The 12,797-nt window shown below is 35.6% G+C and overlaps 2 protein-coding genes across 2 annotated transcripts; one reads left to right on the top strand and one right to left on the bottom strand.

The window, feature by feature from the left end:
- On the bottom strand, positions 1-1,525 carry LOC130960266 (dirigent protein 22-like). Its single transcript, XM_057885633.1, has one exon. It carries the CDS (start codon positions 1,357-1,359, stop codon positions 787-789), a length of 573 nt encoding a protein of 190 aa, XP_057741616.1. The 5' UTR covers positions 1,360-1,525; the 3' UTR covers positions 1-786.
- Positions 1,526-4,029: 2,504 nt separating this feature from the next.
- LOC130963349 (uncharacterized) lies at positions 4,030-5,705 on the top strand. Its single transcript, XM_057889475.1, has 2 exons — positions 4,030-4,795; positions 4,882-5,705. The coding sequence occupies exons 1-2, from the start codon at positions 4,030-4,032 to the stop codon at positions 5,703-5,705; spliced, it is 1,590 nt and encodes a 529-aa protein (XP_057745458.1).
- The last annotated feature ends 7,092 nt before the right edge of the window (positions 5,706-12,797 follow it).

The following is a 12,797-nucleotide window of genomic DNA, read 5'->3' as shown; positions in this document are numbered from 1 at the left end:
AACTAAACACATCAACAATCAGATTGGGTCCCAATATAAATAGTACATGAGAAACATGTTCGAAGTCTTCATCAATCGTGCGAGGACCAAATTTTCCTTCTTTGTTTGTGGACATTTAACGTTTACATTAGCAACTTAATATGTATGACACATGTATGATTGACTAACCACACTAATAAAAGATACAATTCGTATTACAAAAATAAATTTTAGACATTTCTAAAATAATAAAAATAATAAAAATTTAAAAAATTAAGTTTCTGGGACTAATTTTAGATTTCTCTTTTACTATTTTAAATCATCCACTCCCTATATTTGCTTTCTTCGGATTCCTTTGATGTTAGCATTTCAAATAAAGAGATGCATACATCAGATCTTATTGGAAGTATGCATGCATTATTGGAGACATCACTACAAAATTATTATACCAACCAAAGATACAATTTAACTAAACAAAACAGAAACAGATAAAAGGACAAAACAAAGGTGGTGGTTCATAAACACAAGGCTCCACCACTTGAAAAAGTAAAGGTAAGAATAATCATTCACATACAACAAGAAATTAATTGTCCTCTACCTTATAGACTCAAAATCATGACAAATAAGAAAACAAATATTACCAATTGCTGGGATAATAATCATAACCTCTAATAAATTTAATATAAGTAAGATATCTTTGTTTAGATCTTCACTATTTATTACAGACTATAATTCAAAATTATTTGAGAGTAAAAAAAAAAAAAAAAACATAAATGATGTAAAATAAGTCAAGCAAAAAAACCAAATTTAGTAATGCATAACATAAACATTGTATTCAATAGTAGCATCACCAGATTTAAGATCTAGCCAATGAGTCCTTGCTTCGGCATAGCCTTTGGCGAATCTAAACAATCCACTTCCACCAATTACTGGCATCTCCCTCACCTTGTTGAAGACGGCGTTCCTCCCCAAGATGGTGATGGAACTTCCATTGTATTTTCCATCAATGAAAGCAAAGTTCATGGCCATAAGAAGGTCGATCTCGGTTTGACAAGCGGAGGCGTAAAATCCTTGAGCCCTTCCAACAAGCTTGGAGTTCAATTTAGGACCTAGGGTCAAAGGGTTGTCGATCATGTTGACCATCCCAAATGCGGTGGTGGTGTTGATCTTGGTCATGGGTGGTGTAACAACCGAAACTGAAGTTGGGTTTTGGCCACTAAGGATGTCATGCCAATAGAATTTGAAGTGGGAAACCTTCTCTTTTTTGTTTAGGCCAAGGAGGCTCCGGTCGATGGGGCGAACGAAATCGCTGGCTCCGGTGAGGGTGTGGCATGAGAGGAGAAGAGTGGTGATGATGAAGAAGAAATGTGTGGTGGTCATGGTTGGGAATGAGATCAGAGAAGAATGATGCAAAGTACTAAGTGCTAATGGCTCCAATAAAAAATGTGTGAGTTGTTGAATGAAGAGAGAAGAAAAGGTGTGAGGCTTTTATAAATGGGGAATCTGTGGTGTAGACATAAATTTAATGATAAAGGTACATTCACCAAAAAGAAAAAACATGTATGGAACCACTTTTCTCTTACAAAATTCTTTGGTTGAAATTGAGTTAATGGTTTAGTTAGATCATTTTTATTCTAAAATAATTTCTAACAAAGTTTTAAAGAAAAAATATCTTAAATATATATAGAGATACTAGAAGACTATTAGACTTTAGTATCTTCAGTCATCACTTTTAATTATTAACTCAATAATCTAATAATATACTTTAATTAATATTTTTAAATATTAATAACTAATTGATGATAAAATAATAAATTATGATCATTTTCTAATATTCTTTAGATGTATAATCTCAATTTCTTTTTAAAATATCGAAATAAAAATCCTTAAACAATGATATATATATATATATATATATATATATATATATATATATATATATATATATATATATATAAGTAGAAGAAACTAAACAGTAATTTCTACAATAATGTACACTACCTAGCATTGTTCATATATTATTATTTATATTGGTCTTGCAAAGTATATGAATAAAAAAGCAATTTTTTCAACAATATCGGTGAGATGCAATTTCTTAGAGAATTAAACAAAAATCTCTTTAGAAAAGATATTGGAAGGGGGGAAAATGTAGGATGGGGACCCCAAACCCAAGTGGTTTGGTTGGTGTGAGGGTGTCATTATTAGTTGACGAGTGAAAGATGGGGTAGTAAGCACCTTTTTTTTTTCTTCTTTAATTTCCAAAATGGACTTACTGAAGCATAAAAGGGAACGATTTCTAGAATGTGTGGCTTTCATATCATCATTAGAAACCGGCAGGAAGATGCTTCTCTTGTGAATTGTTATATGATGCAAAATTGGCAAAGCGTGCCTGCCTCTTCCTAAGGCTGATTTTTTTAGATATGAATTGGGTGTGTGAGTTATGCTGGGATATGATGATTACAGGTGATTTACACTGTTATGACGGCGTTGTTTTTTTGGAATTTTGGGGGAAGAAATCGGAGGCACCGATTTGAAGCAGGGAGGAATCGGTCCCACCGATTTGTGTGAGTGAGAGGTTGATGGGTATGAAATCGGTGCCACCGATTTGAGCTAGGGAGAGGCTAATGGGTATTAAATCGGTGCCACCGATTTGTGGGTGCTGGAAGACGTTTGCTAAGAGTGCAGTAATCGGTCCCACCAATTACTGGAGGTAGAGAATTTTATTTTAATCCGGGGTGCACCAATCGGACCCACCGATTTGGGTGTGCAGCGGTCGGTCCCTCCGATTTGCCCTTAGTCAACACAAAAAGCGGATGGTGGTATCACAGAAGCCCAATTTCTTCCTCGTCAGCTAATGTTCATCCTCTTCTCCTCTCTTCTCTTCTCTGATTCTTCTCCTTCATTTTTGTAAAAGAAATTCCTGTGAGGTTGAGAATAGTTAGTGTTATGGATGATAGAGTTGTATTGAAGATTTATTATTACGGACAGATCTTACTACAAACATATGAGGGAGTTCAATTTGTATGTGAAAATCCATTAGATGTTGTTATTCCGTTCACATTGTCATTTGAGGAGTTGAAAGGTGTGATTTGTGAGAAGATAGATTCTCAAAGATGTAGGAGGATATCGTGTATTTTGTACAGGTATCCTTTACCTGTGTTTGGTGGGTTTGTTCAATTTCAGACCAAGTATGTGATGGACGAAGCGAGTATGCAGGAAATGTTTTCAAGGTACATGGAAAATCGCCACCGAATGTCGTGCATCAAGTTATATATTGACTTTGAGCAATCTGAAGCGGACCGTAACATTGAATTGGAAGATTATAATAGTGAAAGCGAAGATGAATTTGAAAGTAACTATGAGATCGTCGGTCCAGGTGAGGACGAAGAAGCAGCTGGCGGCGCCATGAACGCAGATGTGGCGGAAGTTGCAAATGCACTAGCAAACCCGCATCCGTTTCAGGAGCCTTCTTTCATGCGGTCGTTGGATTTGGAGGCTATGCACACACCGGAGTTTCCGCAATATATGAATCCAGGTGCGTAAACCTAGGTAGCTACGTGAATCTCTGAAGTAGCAGATCGATAAGTCAGATGAGTAATGTATGTGATATGTGACCAGGCATTTGTGACCATAGCGTTTGATTTTTTTATTAATTAATAGTTCTTTGTTGTGAATGATATTTAGTTGTTGTTTACGTAGATGGAATAGCGAAAAATAAGACTATAACGATCTTACATAGTAAAGTGTGTTTATTAATTGAGTTGTAATGAAAGACTTCTTACTGAGTACATAATGAAGCATTTATTACTTTTGATGTATGCAGCCCCTCCTGTTGTGGCGGATGGTGAGTTCACAGTGGAGATGGAATTCAGTTCAAGGGAGGCAGTAATCAAGGCAATGAAAGATTATACCATCCAGAGAGGTGTAGACTATCAGGTATATGAGTCGGAACCGACGGCATTCTATGCCAAATGTACAGAATATGGGAATGGTTGTGACTGGTTGATCAGGGTAACCAAAATGCAGAAGAAGTAATGTTGGGAGATAAGGATGTACAATGGAAGTCATACTTGTACCAGGTCTACTATTTCTCAAGACCATTCGAAGCTGGATTCCAAGACAGTTACAGAAGCAATAAAGCCGTTGGTAGAGGTTGACCCGTCTATAAAGGTGAAATCAGTAATTGCTGATATCCAGTCAAAGTTTAACTACACCATCAGTTATCGCAAGGCTTGGTTAGCAAAGCAGCAGGTGGTCGAATCAATTTTTGGAAGTTGGGAAGCATCGTATGAAGCTTTGCCGATATGGTTTGAGGCCATGTGCCACAAAAAGCCATCAGCAATGGTTCACTTTGAAACAATGCCAGCTTACCAAGGGGATGATTTGGTTCCTGATATACGTGTTCTACATAGAGTCTTCTGGAGTTATTACCCCTGTATACGGGCCTTCAGACACTGTAAGCCAGTGGTGCAGGTGGACGGGACTCATTTGTATGGAAAATACAAGGGTTGTTTATTGGTTGCAGTCTCACAAGATGGTAATAACAACATCGTGCCTATTGCATTTGCCATAGTGGAGGGAGAGACTTCTGATGCATGGCACTTTTTTCTGAGCAACCTGCGTCAACATGTGGTGACCCGTGATGGTGTCAGACTAATCTCTGATCGACACGATTCGATTAGGTCAGCTATTGAACGAAGTAATGGGGCGTGGTCTCCTCCAAGAGCTTTCCATATGTTTTATATTTGGCATATTGAGTCCAACTTCTTGAGGAAGTTCAAAGCACCTTACCTGCAGAAGCTTATCGTCAACATTGGTAAGTTTGTATAGAATGAACTTTGAATTTATTGTAAGTACGATCAAATAGAATGGTGTTCATAGTTGATTAAATTTTTTTCATAGGATACTCGAGGACGACCAGGGAGTACCAGATGCGCTATGAACGATTAAAGGAACGGGGTGAGGCTTACACCAACTGGCTTGATCGGATCCCTCGTGAGCAGTATGCTTTGGCATTTGATGGTGGTTACCGATGGGGTCATATGACCACCAATCTTGTGGAATGTATCAACTCCGTGTTAAAGGGTGCACGCAATCTCCCAGTCACTGCACTTGTTAAGGCTACATTTTACAGATTGAATGAGTTGTTCACTAGGAAAAGAGCTGAGGCTGAAGCCCGAATCAGTGCTGGACTTGTATTCTCTGAGATGGTGACAACCAAGCTGCATGCAAACCAACGAGCATCAGGTAACATACAGATTAGCTGTTTTGATAGAGAAAATGAAGTCTTCGAAGTACGCGAGATGCCTAGTGGGGTTGAGTATGCAGTTGACCTACGCCACCATCGGTGTGACTGTGGTGAATTCCAGGTTGACCGAATTCCGTGTCGGCACATGTTTGCGTGTTGTGCAAATCAGAGGTTGGATTGGAAAGTGTACGTTAATGACGTTTACAGGATGGACCAAATTCGAAGAGTATACAGGGCTAGGTTTCGACCACTGGGAAATCCGGCAACGTGGCCTGCTTATCATGGACCTAGATTCGTTGGAAACCCGTTCCTCAGACGGGTAGCCAAGGGCCGGCCGAAGATGACCCGCTTCTTGAATGAGATGGACACTCGTATGTTGCGTCGCCCGAGGCGATGCAAGCAATGCGGTGCCGAGGGCCATAGTCGCAGTAGATGTCGTCAAAGTGGTGGACCGAGTGCAGATCCAGCCGAAGAGTAGTAGTTACCTTTTTTTACATTTCGTTTGGATTTACATTTATGTATGACATTGACATTTGAATTGACCAACCAATGCTTATATTCATTTCAAACCTGATTAACATACACGATAGAGAGTGGGCATAACAACGTAAGTAACATATTCGATAGGCAAAAAGTAATAACAACCTACGTAACATACTCAATAAGTAAATACTAATAACCAAATTGGTGCAAGCACTCGGCTTCCAATGCCTCAAAGCTACTCATGGTCAGACTTGTAACCGGAAGACCATTTGTTGGCAGACCGAGAATTACCGCCACATCCTCTAAGGTCACGGCACACTCACCAACCGGAAAATGAAAAGTATGAGTCTCGGGCTGCCATCTCTCAATCAGAGCATTAATCATTGCTGACTGGCCTTTAATAACTCCAATTTGGGATACATAATAAAATCCAGTCTCGCGTAACTGTGCCTCAACAATTTGGTTATATGGATCTGACGGGTGTAAATGATCGCACATCAACATCTTTAAAGCCTACAATACCACATTTTCCAGTATAAGAACAAGTATAATATAACTATATTATTCAAAAACACAGTTATACTTAACATGTCCATTAAAACTAATTCCCAACATAATTGCAATTCAAACATACACATTAAATCATTATTATTATTATTATTATTATTATTATTATTATTATTATTATTGTTAATTATTATTATTATTGTTATTATTATTATTATTCATATAAAAAAACAGCATTCAAACAGCATACATACTAATTTTTTTATTATTATTATTATTATTATTATTGTTATTATTATTATTATTCATATAAAAAAATAGCATACTAATTTTTTAATATTATTATTATTATTATTATTATTATTATTATTATTATTATTATTATTATTATCAATTATTAGTATTATTATTATTGTTATTATTATTATTATTCATATAAAAAAAACAGCATACTAATTTTTTATTATTATTATTATTATTATTATTCAAATAGCATACATACTAATTTTTCTATTATTATTATTATTATTATTATTATTATTATTATTATTATTATTATTATAAACCAAACAACATACTAATTTTTTATTATTATTATTATTCAAACAGCATACGTACTAATTTTATTATTAATCATAATAATTAACGATCATAAATAAAATAATTAATAAAATTTTTATTATTAATCATAATAATTAATTAAATTCAATTACTAATATTGATAATAACAACAACAATATATCAATATCTCCCTATTCCAATCTAATATGTACAAATCTTATTTTTTTTCTCTTTCATTCATTATTTTTTACAAACATTTATTTTTTCTTTTTTTTTTAAATAATATACATAAAAAAATACCCAGTTCATCCTCACCGGTACAAACATTCATCTCCATACATACATACATATAAGGTTTATTCCTATTTTTATTTCTATTTCTAACCACCTAATAATAAAATTATACATACGTACATGTTTAATTTCTAATTTCTACTTAGTGCCATTATAATATATATTGTTAATAAAATCTAAAATTATCAGTATTATTATCATTAAATAAAATTATTAAAAAATAAAAACTTACATAATTTGGATCTCTAAGATAATTAACAATATGAAACTCCGGTTGATTTACTTCCTTGGTTTTCCTTTTTTTTGGCATTTTTATTCAATTTTTTCACTGAGATAAGGGTGGTCCAACAATGGTGAAATGGTGGGGTTGAGAGTAAGCAGAAAGAGAAAGTTATTGTGAGAGTGAAAGAGATAGTGTTGGAGGGTGAAAGAGATAGGGGTATCCGGTTTTGAGTGGGTGAAACACGCATAAGGAGTCACGGGCCACCCAGGAGCCAGCTGCATGCCCGACGCGTGGCAAGGGGGTCACCAATCGGTGCCACCGATTTGCGCACCTACCCTTCCCTGAAATCGGTCCCACCGATTTCCTTCCCCCTCCCCCATCGGTGCCACCGATTTCTTCAACAACGCCATCACATCTCCGTCAAACACCCCAAAACCCCATAACGCTACGAAATACCAGCACCTTCCCCATATCAAAATTAAAAAACTCTCTTCCTAATAATTCTTTTATATATTAAAGAAAAACCAGTTCTGTTTATATTTAAAAGGAAAATTAACAAGTGATCCCGAAAAGAAAAAAGGTAAAACAATAGAGACTAAAAAAGTATGTGCTATTTTCAAGCACATGCCGTGGTTCGTGTGCACTAAAAATTGAAGACAAAGATTTCTCATTATATCATTATATAAGGTATGATAAATTAAGGTTTTTATATATAAATAAAAATTATATTTACTAATTTATTTATTTTTTGAAATTTTTATTGTTTTAAGTATTATTTCAAAATTTCACGAACAGTGTTTATTTAACAGTCAAAATCTGTGCAATAATAAAAGAACGTAATTATGTAATTTCTGCCAACGCAATAGAAGAAGAGAATTTCTTCGACTATTGCGCAACTGCTGCCAACGAAATAGAAGGGACTAGTATATAACAACGCAGAGAGTGCTCCTACGCTTTCACTTTCAACCATTTGCTAATTTCAGCTAAACTTTAATTGAGAGAGAAAAAAAGAAAGAAGGAGAAAAAAATAAGAAGGGTTAGAATTTGTCAAAAAATTCGTCAGATTTAAATTAACTTAAATTTGAGAATGATCGTTGAGGACTCTAGTTTGGATTTTGTGTTTTGAATTCGTTCTAACCTCAACAAAAATGAGTTTCTCTTTGCAGCGGCCTTTTGGTGGATTTGGAGGAATAGGAACAATGACATCTTCCATCAAGATGATCTATGAAGTAAGGAGAAAATTGTTCACTTAATTAAACATGCTATTCGAGATTTCTCTAATATTATTACCACCCAAAAACATATTATTCCTTCCTCTTTGCAATATAATTGGGAACCACCTCCAATGAATGTCTGTAAAGTGAACTGCGATGCAAGCGTTTTTGAAAATGAGCAATTAGCTGGTTTTGGATGTATTATTAGAGACAGCATGGAAATTTAGATAAAAAATTGTTCCGCTAGTATACCTCTTTCTAGTGTTTTCTGTTGTGAGCTTCATGCTATTTAGAGAGGGCTTGTTATTGCTTGGGATTGCGAGTGCAAAGAGGTCATATGTGAGACTGATAATCTTGATGTGTTTCTTCTTGTTTCGCGAGGCACAACCAGCATGATTAGGAATGACTTTGATCTGCATGACAAAATCAAAGAGATGCTCCAGTGCAATTGGACAACTACTTTAGTGCTCATTCAGCGCACAGCAAATAGAGCGGCTGATTTAATGGCTAGGACTGCTGCTTTAAACAAGCAGGTATACCTAGAGTGGTTATTGCCCCCTAATAATTTAGACATTATTATTAGAGAGGAGTGCTACTCTTTCTCTTAGGTCCTTTTTCTTTGTGTTATGTTCAGTCACAAAAAAATGACTCATCAATAACGACATCAATCATTTAAATAAAGGCAAACTTATCGTGGACTACATCAATAATCAGGTTAAAGCTTAATTTTTCGTTTATTATCATTAGTAACTATATTATAGTTGTTAGTTGGTTAGTTAGTTGTTAACCGTTTAGGATAATTTGAATATATTAGGGTATGGACTGATATAAATATATAAATTGGAGAGATGTATTTGTAATTTACGTTGTCAAAATTTGAATATTTTCAAATTAACAAAATTTAATGTAAAAATCTTTGGATTTAGGCTAATTGTTGTAGTTTATTATGAATGAGATAAATGGTGATTTATAATTGATAAATTTTTAGAGATGCTTTACATGACATGTCTTATTGTTAGCGATGGTTTAAATTGTGCTTAATGTAGAAAATATATGGAGTTGATGGTCGATGGGTCCTATTTCCAAGAAGAAATGAGGACTCAGGAGTGGAGAGATTGCCTGATGCACTACTACCTTATTTAGAGGAAGTTGGTTTTGCCCATGTGGCACGAGTTATAGATTTTCATTTCGACAACTCGCTCTTTACAACCTTTATAGAGAGATGACCTCCAAAGACACATTCATTTCACATGTCATGGGATGAGTGTACCTTCACCCTTCAGATGTCGCTTATCGCCTTGGCTTACAAACACATTAGAAGCTGGTTGGTGGTTGCAATCGAGTCTTTCACCATTAAAATAACGTGGTTTAAAACTCGACTGAGATAGATGCATGTTGACGCTGCATTAGATGTACTCTGATAGTGTGCACGTTATTGCATATTCAAAATGATTGGCGGGCTACTAATGACAGATAAATCTAGCACGACCATACATGTTAGATAGGTCCCATTGATTGCTGATTTCTAGAGTTGTAGGGACCACTCATAGGGTTCTGCTGTACTTGCCTGAACCTACCATTCATTGTGCATGGCTATCAATTCAAAGGTGGGTCACTTTGGCCAGATGCATCCAACTAATGCTTTCTTGGATTTAACATAGATTCCCGTAGTAGTGCCTTGACGATAAGGACGAGGTGGATTTTTCGTTGGCTGCGAGGTATGTCTTTATCTGTGCAATGTTTTTTTATTAGTTGCTATTTTTTTTATTTTGCTACTAAACATATTGTTTTGTTTTGCATCTCTAGGTTAGCTGGATTGCCATAGTAGCACAGAGATGACATGGGAAGAATGTTTGAGTTGCCATCTTGTGCGGTAACCATTAGCAAAATTCCTCTGTATTGCCCATAAAAATGTGTGCCATAAATAGATATCGAATGTTTGCAATACTTGAAGGTTTTAATGTAGGAGAAAAATGTCTAAAATGCCTTATCAAACTACATATAATCAAAGTCTTAAAGAATGCCTTCATAACGTGGCACAAGCTTGATATCATGAACCATACTTGGCAAACACTGCTCAATTGCATTTAACAACCTCGGAAAATTAGTTGTACGGACTCTTTTCAATTGTCATAAATTTGAGCAATTGATTTTTGCTTTGCCATCTAAACCTTCCTGTACGACGAGTTAAACTTGTAGCTCTGCTCCACTGCGCTTGTAGTACTCTAATAAGAATGGAAGGATTACCCAAATTAATTAATATATCACCATTTTTAGAAATTTTACTACAATGAAATGTAAACGTGATAATTTTTTCAAAAAGAAATACAAAATTTTAAACAATTACCTTCTCTCATAGAAAAGATAACTTTGCAGATCAGGTTGCTATCAAGATTTAAATAATCGTAGGATATTGTTGGTGCTAAGCACATGTGCATAGCCTCATATTTACGAACCTTCCAATAACTAAGATTCTGTCAATAGGCAACCCAAATGCTCCAGCACAACCTACATCATAATATCTTCACCAATAATGATACTTCAGATGATCATATTTGACCGCTCGATACTCTATACTCTGACAAATACCATAGTTCTTGATGGCAAGGTGAAGAGACTCTCTACTATAGAATCTAAGGCCAACCCTTAACTCTACGCTCCCATCTGTCTTATAGTCGTCAACACCCCTAGACTGAAAGACATTGGGTTCACCTACATAGCATCTACGTTCAATATCGAATACTGACTTGGAACTTAGGCTCGGCTAGGTAGTGGTAACGGTGGTGGAAATATATGCTGTGAAAAAGTAAACGACGATAGTTAGGTTTCTGAAATAAACTCCGTATCGTTATTGTTGTCACTATCAGAACCATATTAGACCCACTCTTTGTCTGACTCAGAGTCTTCGAAAACCAAATTAGCATCGGATTCGCCCATTGGGAGTGAAGAGCGAATTCTTGTGGAAAATTTGGCTCTTTCCGCCTGAGTAGGTCCTGCTGCATAACCGGTTGGGACTAAACATGAGGAATAAGAACTATAGATAATGTCCATCAACTAAATGCAAAGTTCTATCACTTGTTCAGTCACAATTTTTTCATGGCAATTGAACATAGCTCGCACATGATCATCACCATTTATCCAGAATACCTTATACAAAATATTTTGCAAGGAATCTATTGAAATGCACTGATACCCAAATTTTCGAACATGCTTAATCCCAAGCATTTGCATATTGACAAAAATCAAAATTTTAAACTTCATCATCAAATGCAACCGTCAAGTATGTATAACAATAGAACCACCGCCTTCAAAATGTGCACCAACGTCTTTACGTGCTATTGTTACATTTGGATAAATAACAACTATATATACACTCACTAGCCATTTGATGAATTTGTCTTTGTAGAAAAGAAGAAATAATAGATGAAAGCCAAAAATTGTTGGGAAGATTTGGCATAAATAGGTGTCTTTCGTGACAATTTCACAAGCAACATGTGCGCTGAAGTATCAAGATTTTTCTCTCACAATTTCGCAATCAATATCTGCGTAATTGTAACGGTACGGTCAAATACTTTTTGTTATTGTATAGATAGAGTGTGCACAATAACACTATGAGAGAATTTTATAATCCTTGCCTACGCAATAAGCTATTTGCAAATAGTGACATAATGCTTAAAATAATTAAAAAAATTGAGTATATATACTAACAAATATATATTATAAAATATAAACATACGAAAAAAAATCTTAATTAGCATTAAAAATTTTATTATTTCTATTTTTTTAAAATTACTCCTATTAGATAGATTTGTTCTTTTGATGTCATTTTAAAAAGAAAAATAATTTGTAGTTGTTATAATGATAATTTTTGAAATTTTATTATTTTATAATAATCTTTTGGGTTAAGTATGATTTTGGTCCCTAAAGTAGGGGCTGAAAATTTATTTCGTCCCTCGGCTTTTTTTCGCTCGAAAATGGTCCCCAAAGTTTCAGTTTATTGTAAAATGGTCCTTCGGACAAAAATACCCCTCTCTCTCTCTCTCCCCTCTTCTTCCTCAACCAGAAACAGAAGCAGAATCCCAAATGCAGGCAGAGGAGGAGCAGCGGCGTGGAGCGGTGGCGGCGTGGAGCGGCGGCGGCGTGGAGCTGTTGCGACGGCGACCTTCCCTCTTCCCCCTTTCCCCTCTTCCCGAAACAACACCCCCTCCCCCCGTCTCGGCAGCGCTGTGTTTTCTCCCACCACCACCATCAGAACCCACCACCACCACCACATCATCATCATCATCAT

The sequence above is a fragment of the Arachis stenosperma genome, chromosome 2 (genome assembly GCF_014773155.1).
Source record: "Arachis stenosperma cultivar V10309 chromosome 2, arast.V10309.gnm1.PFL2, whole genome shotgun sequence".
Taxonomy (NCBI): Eukaryota; Viridiplantae; Streptophyta; class Magnoliopsida; order Fabales; family Fabaceae; genus Arachis; species Arachis stenosperma.
Note: the sequence above shows the minus strand (reverse complement) of the source record. Positions and strands in the feature narration are given on the sequence as shown.

What these genes read in the sequence shown, in the direction of transcription:
- LOC130960266 (XM_057885633.1), bottom strand. Translation starts at nt 1,359, where the DNA reads ATGACCACCACACATTTCTTCTTCATCATCACCACTCTTCTCCTCTCA.
- LOC130963349 (XM_057889475.1), top strand. Translation starts at nt 4,030, where the DNA reads ATGTACAATGGAAGTCATACTTGTACCAGGTCTACTATTTCTCAAGAC. An exon ending in GAAGCTTATCGTCAACATTG is followed by an intron (nt 4,796 to 4,881) that starts GTAAGTTTGTAT and finishes TTTTTTTCATAG; the next exon opens with GATACTCGAGGACGACCAGG.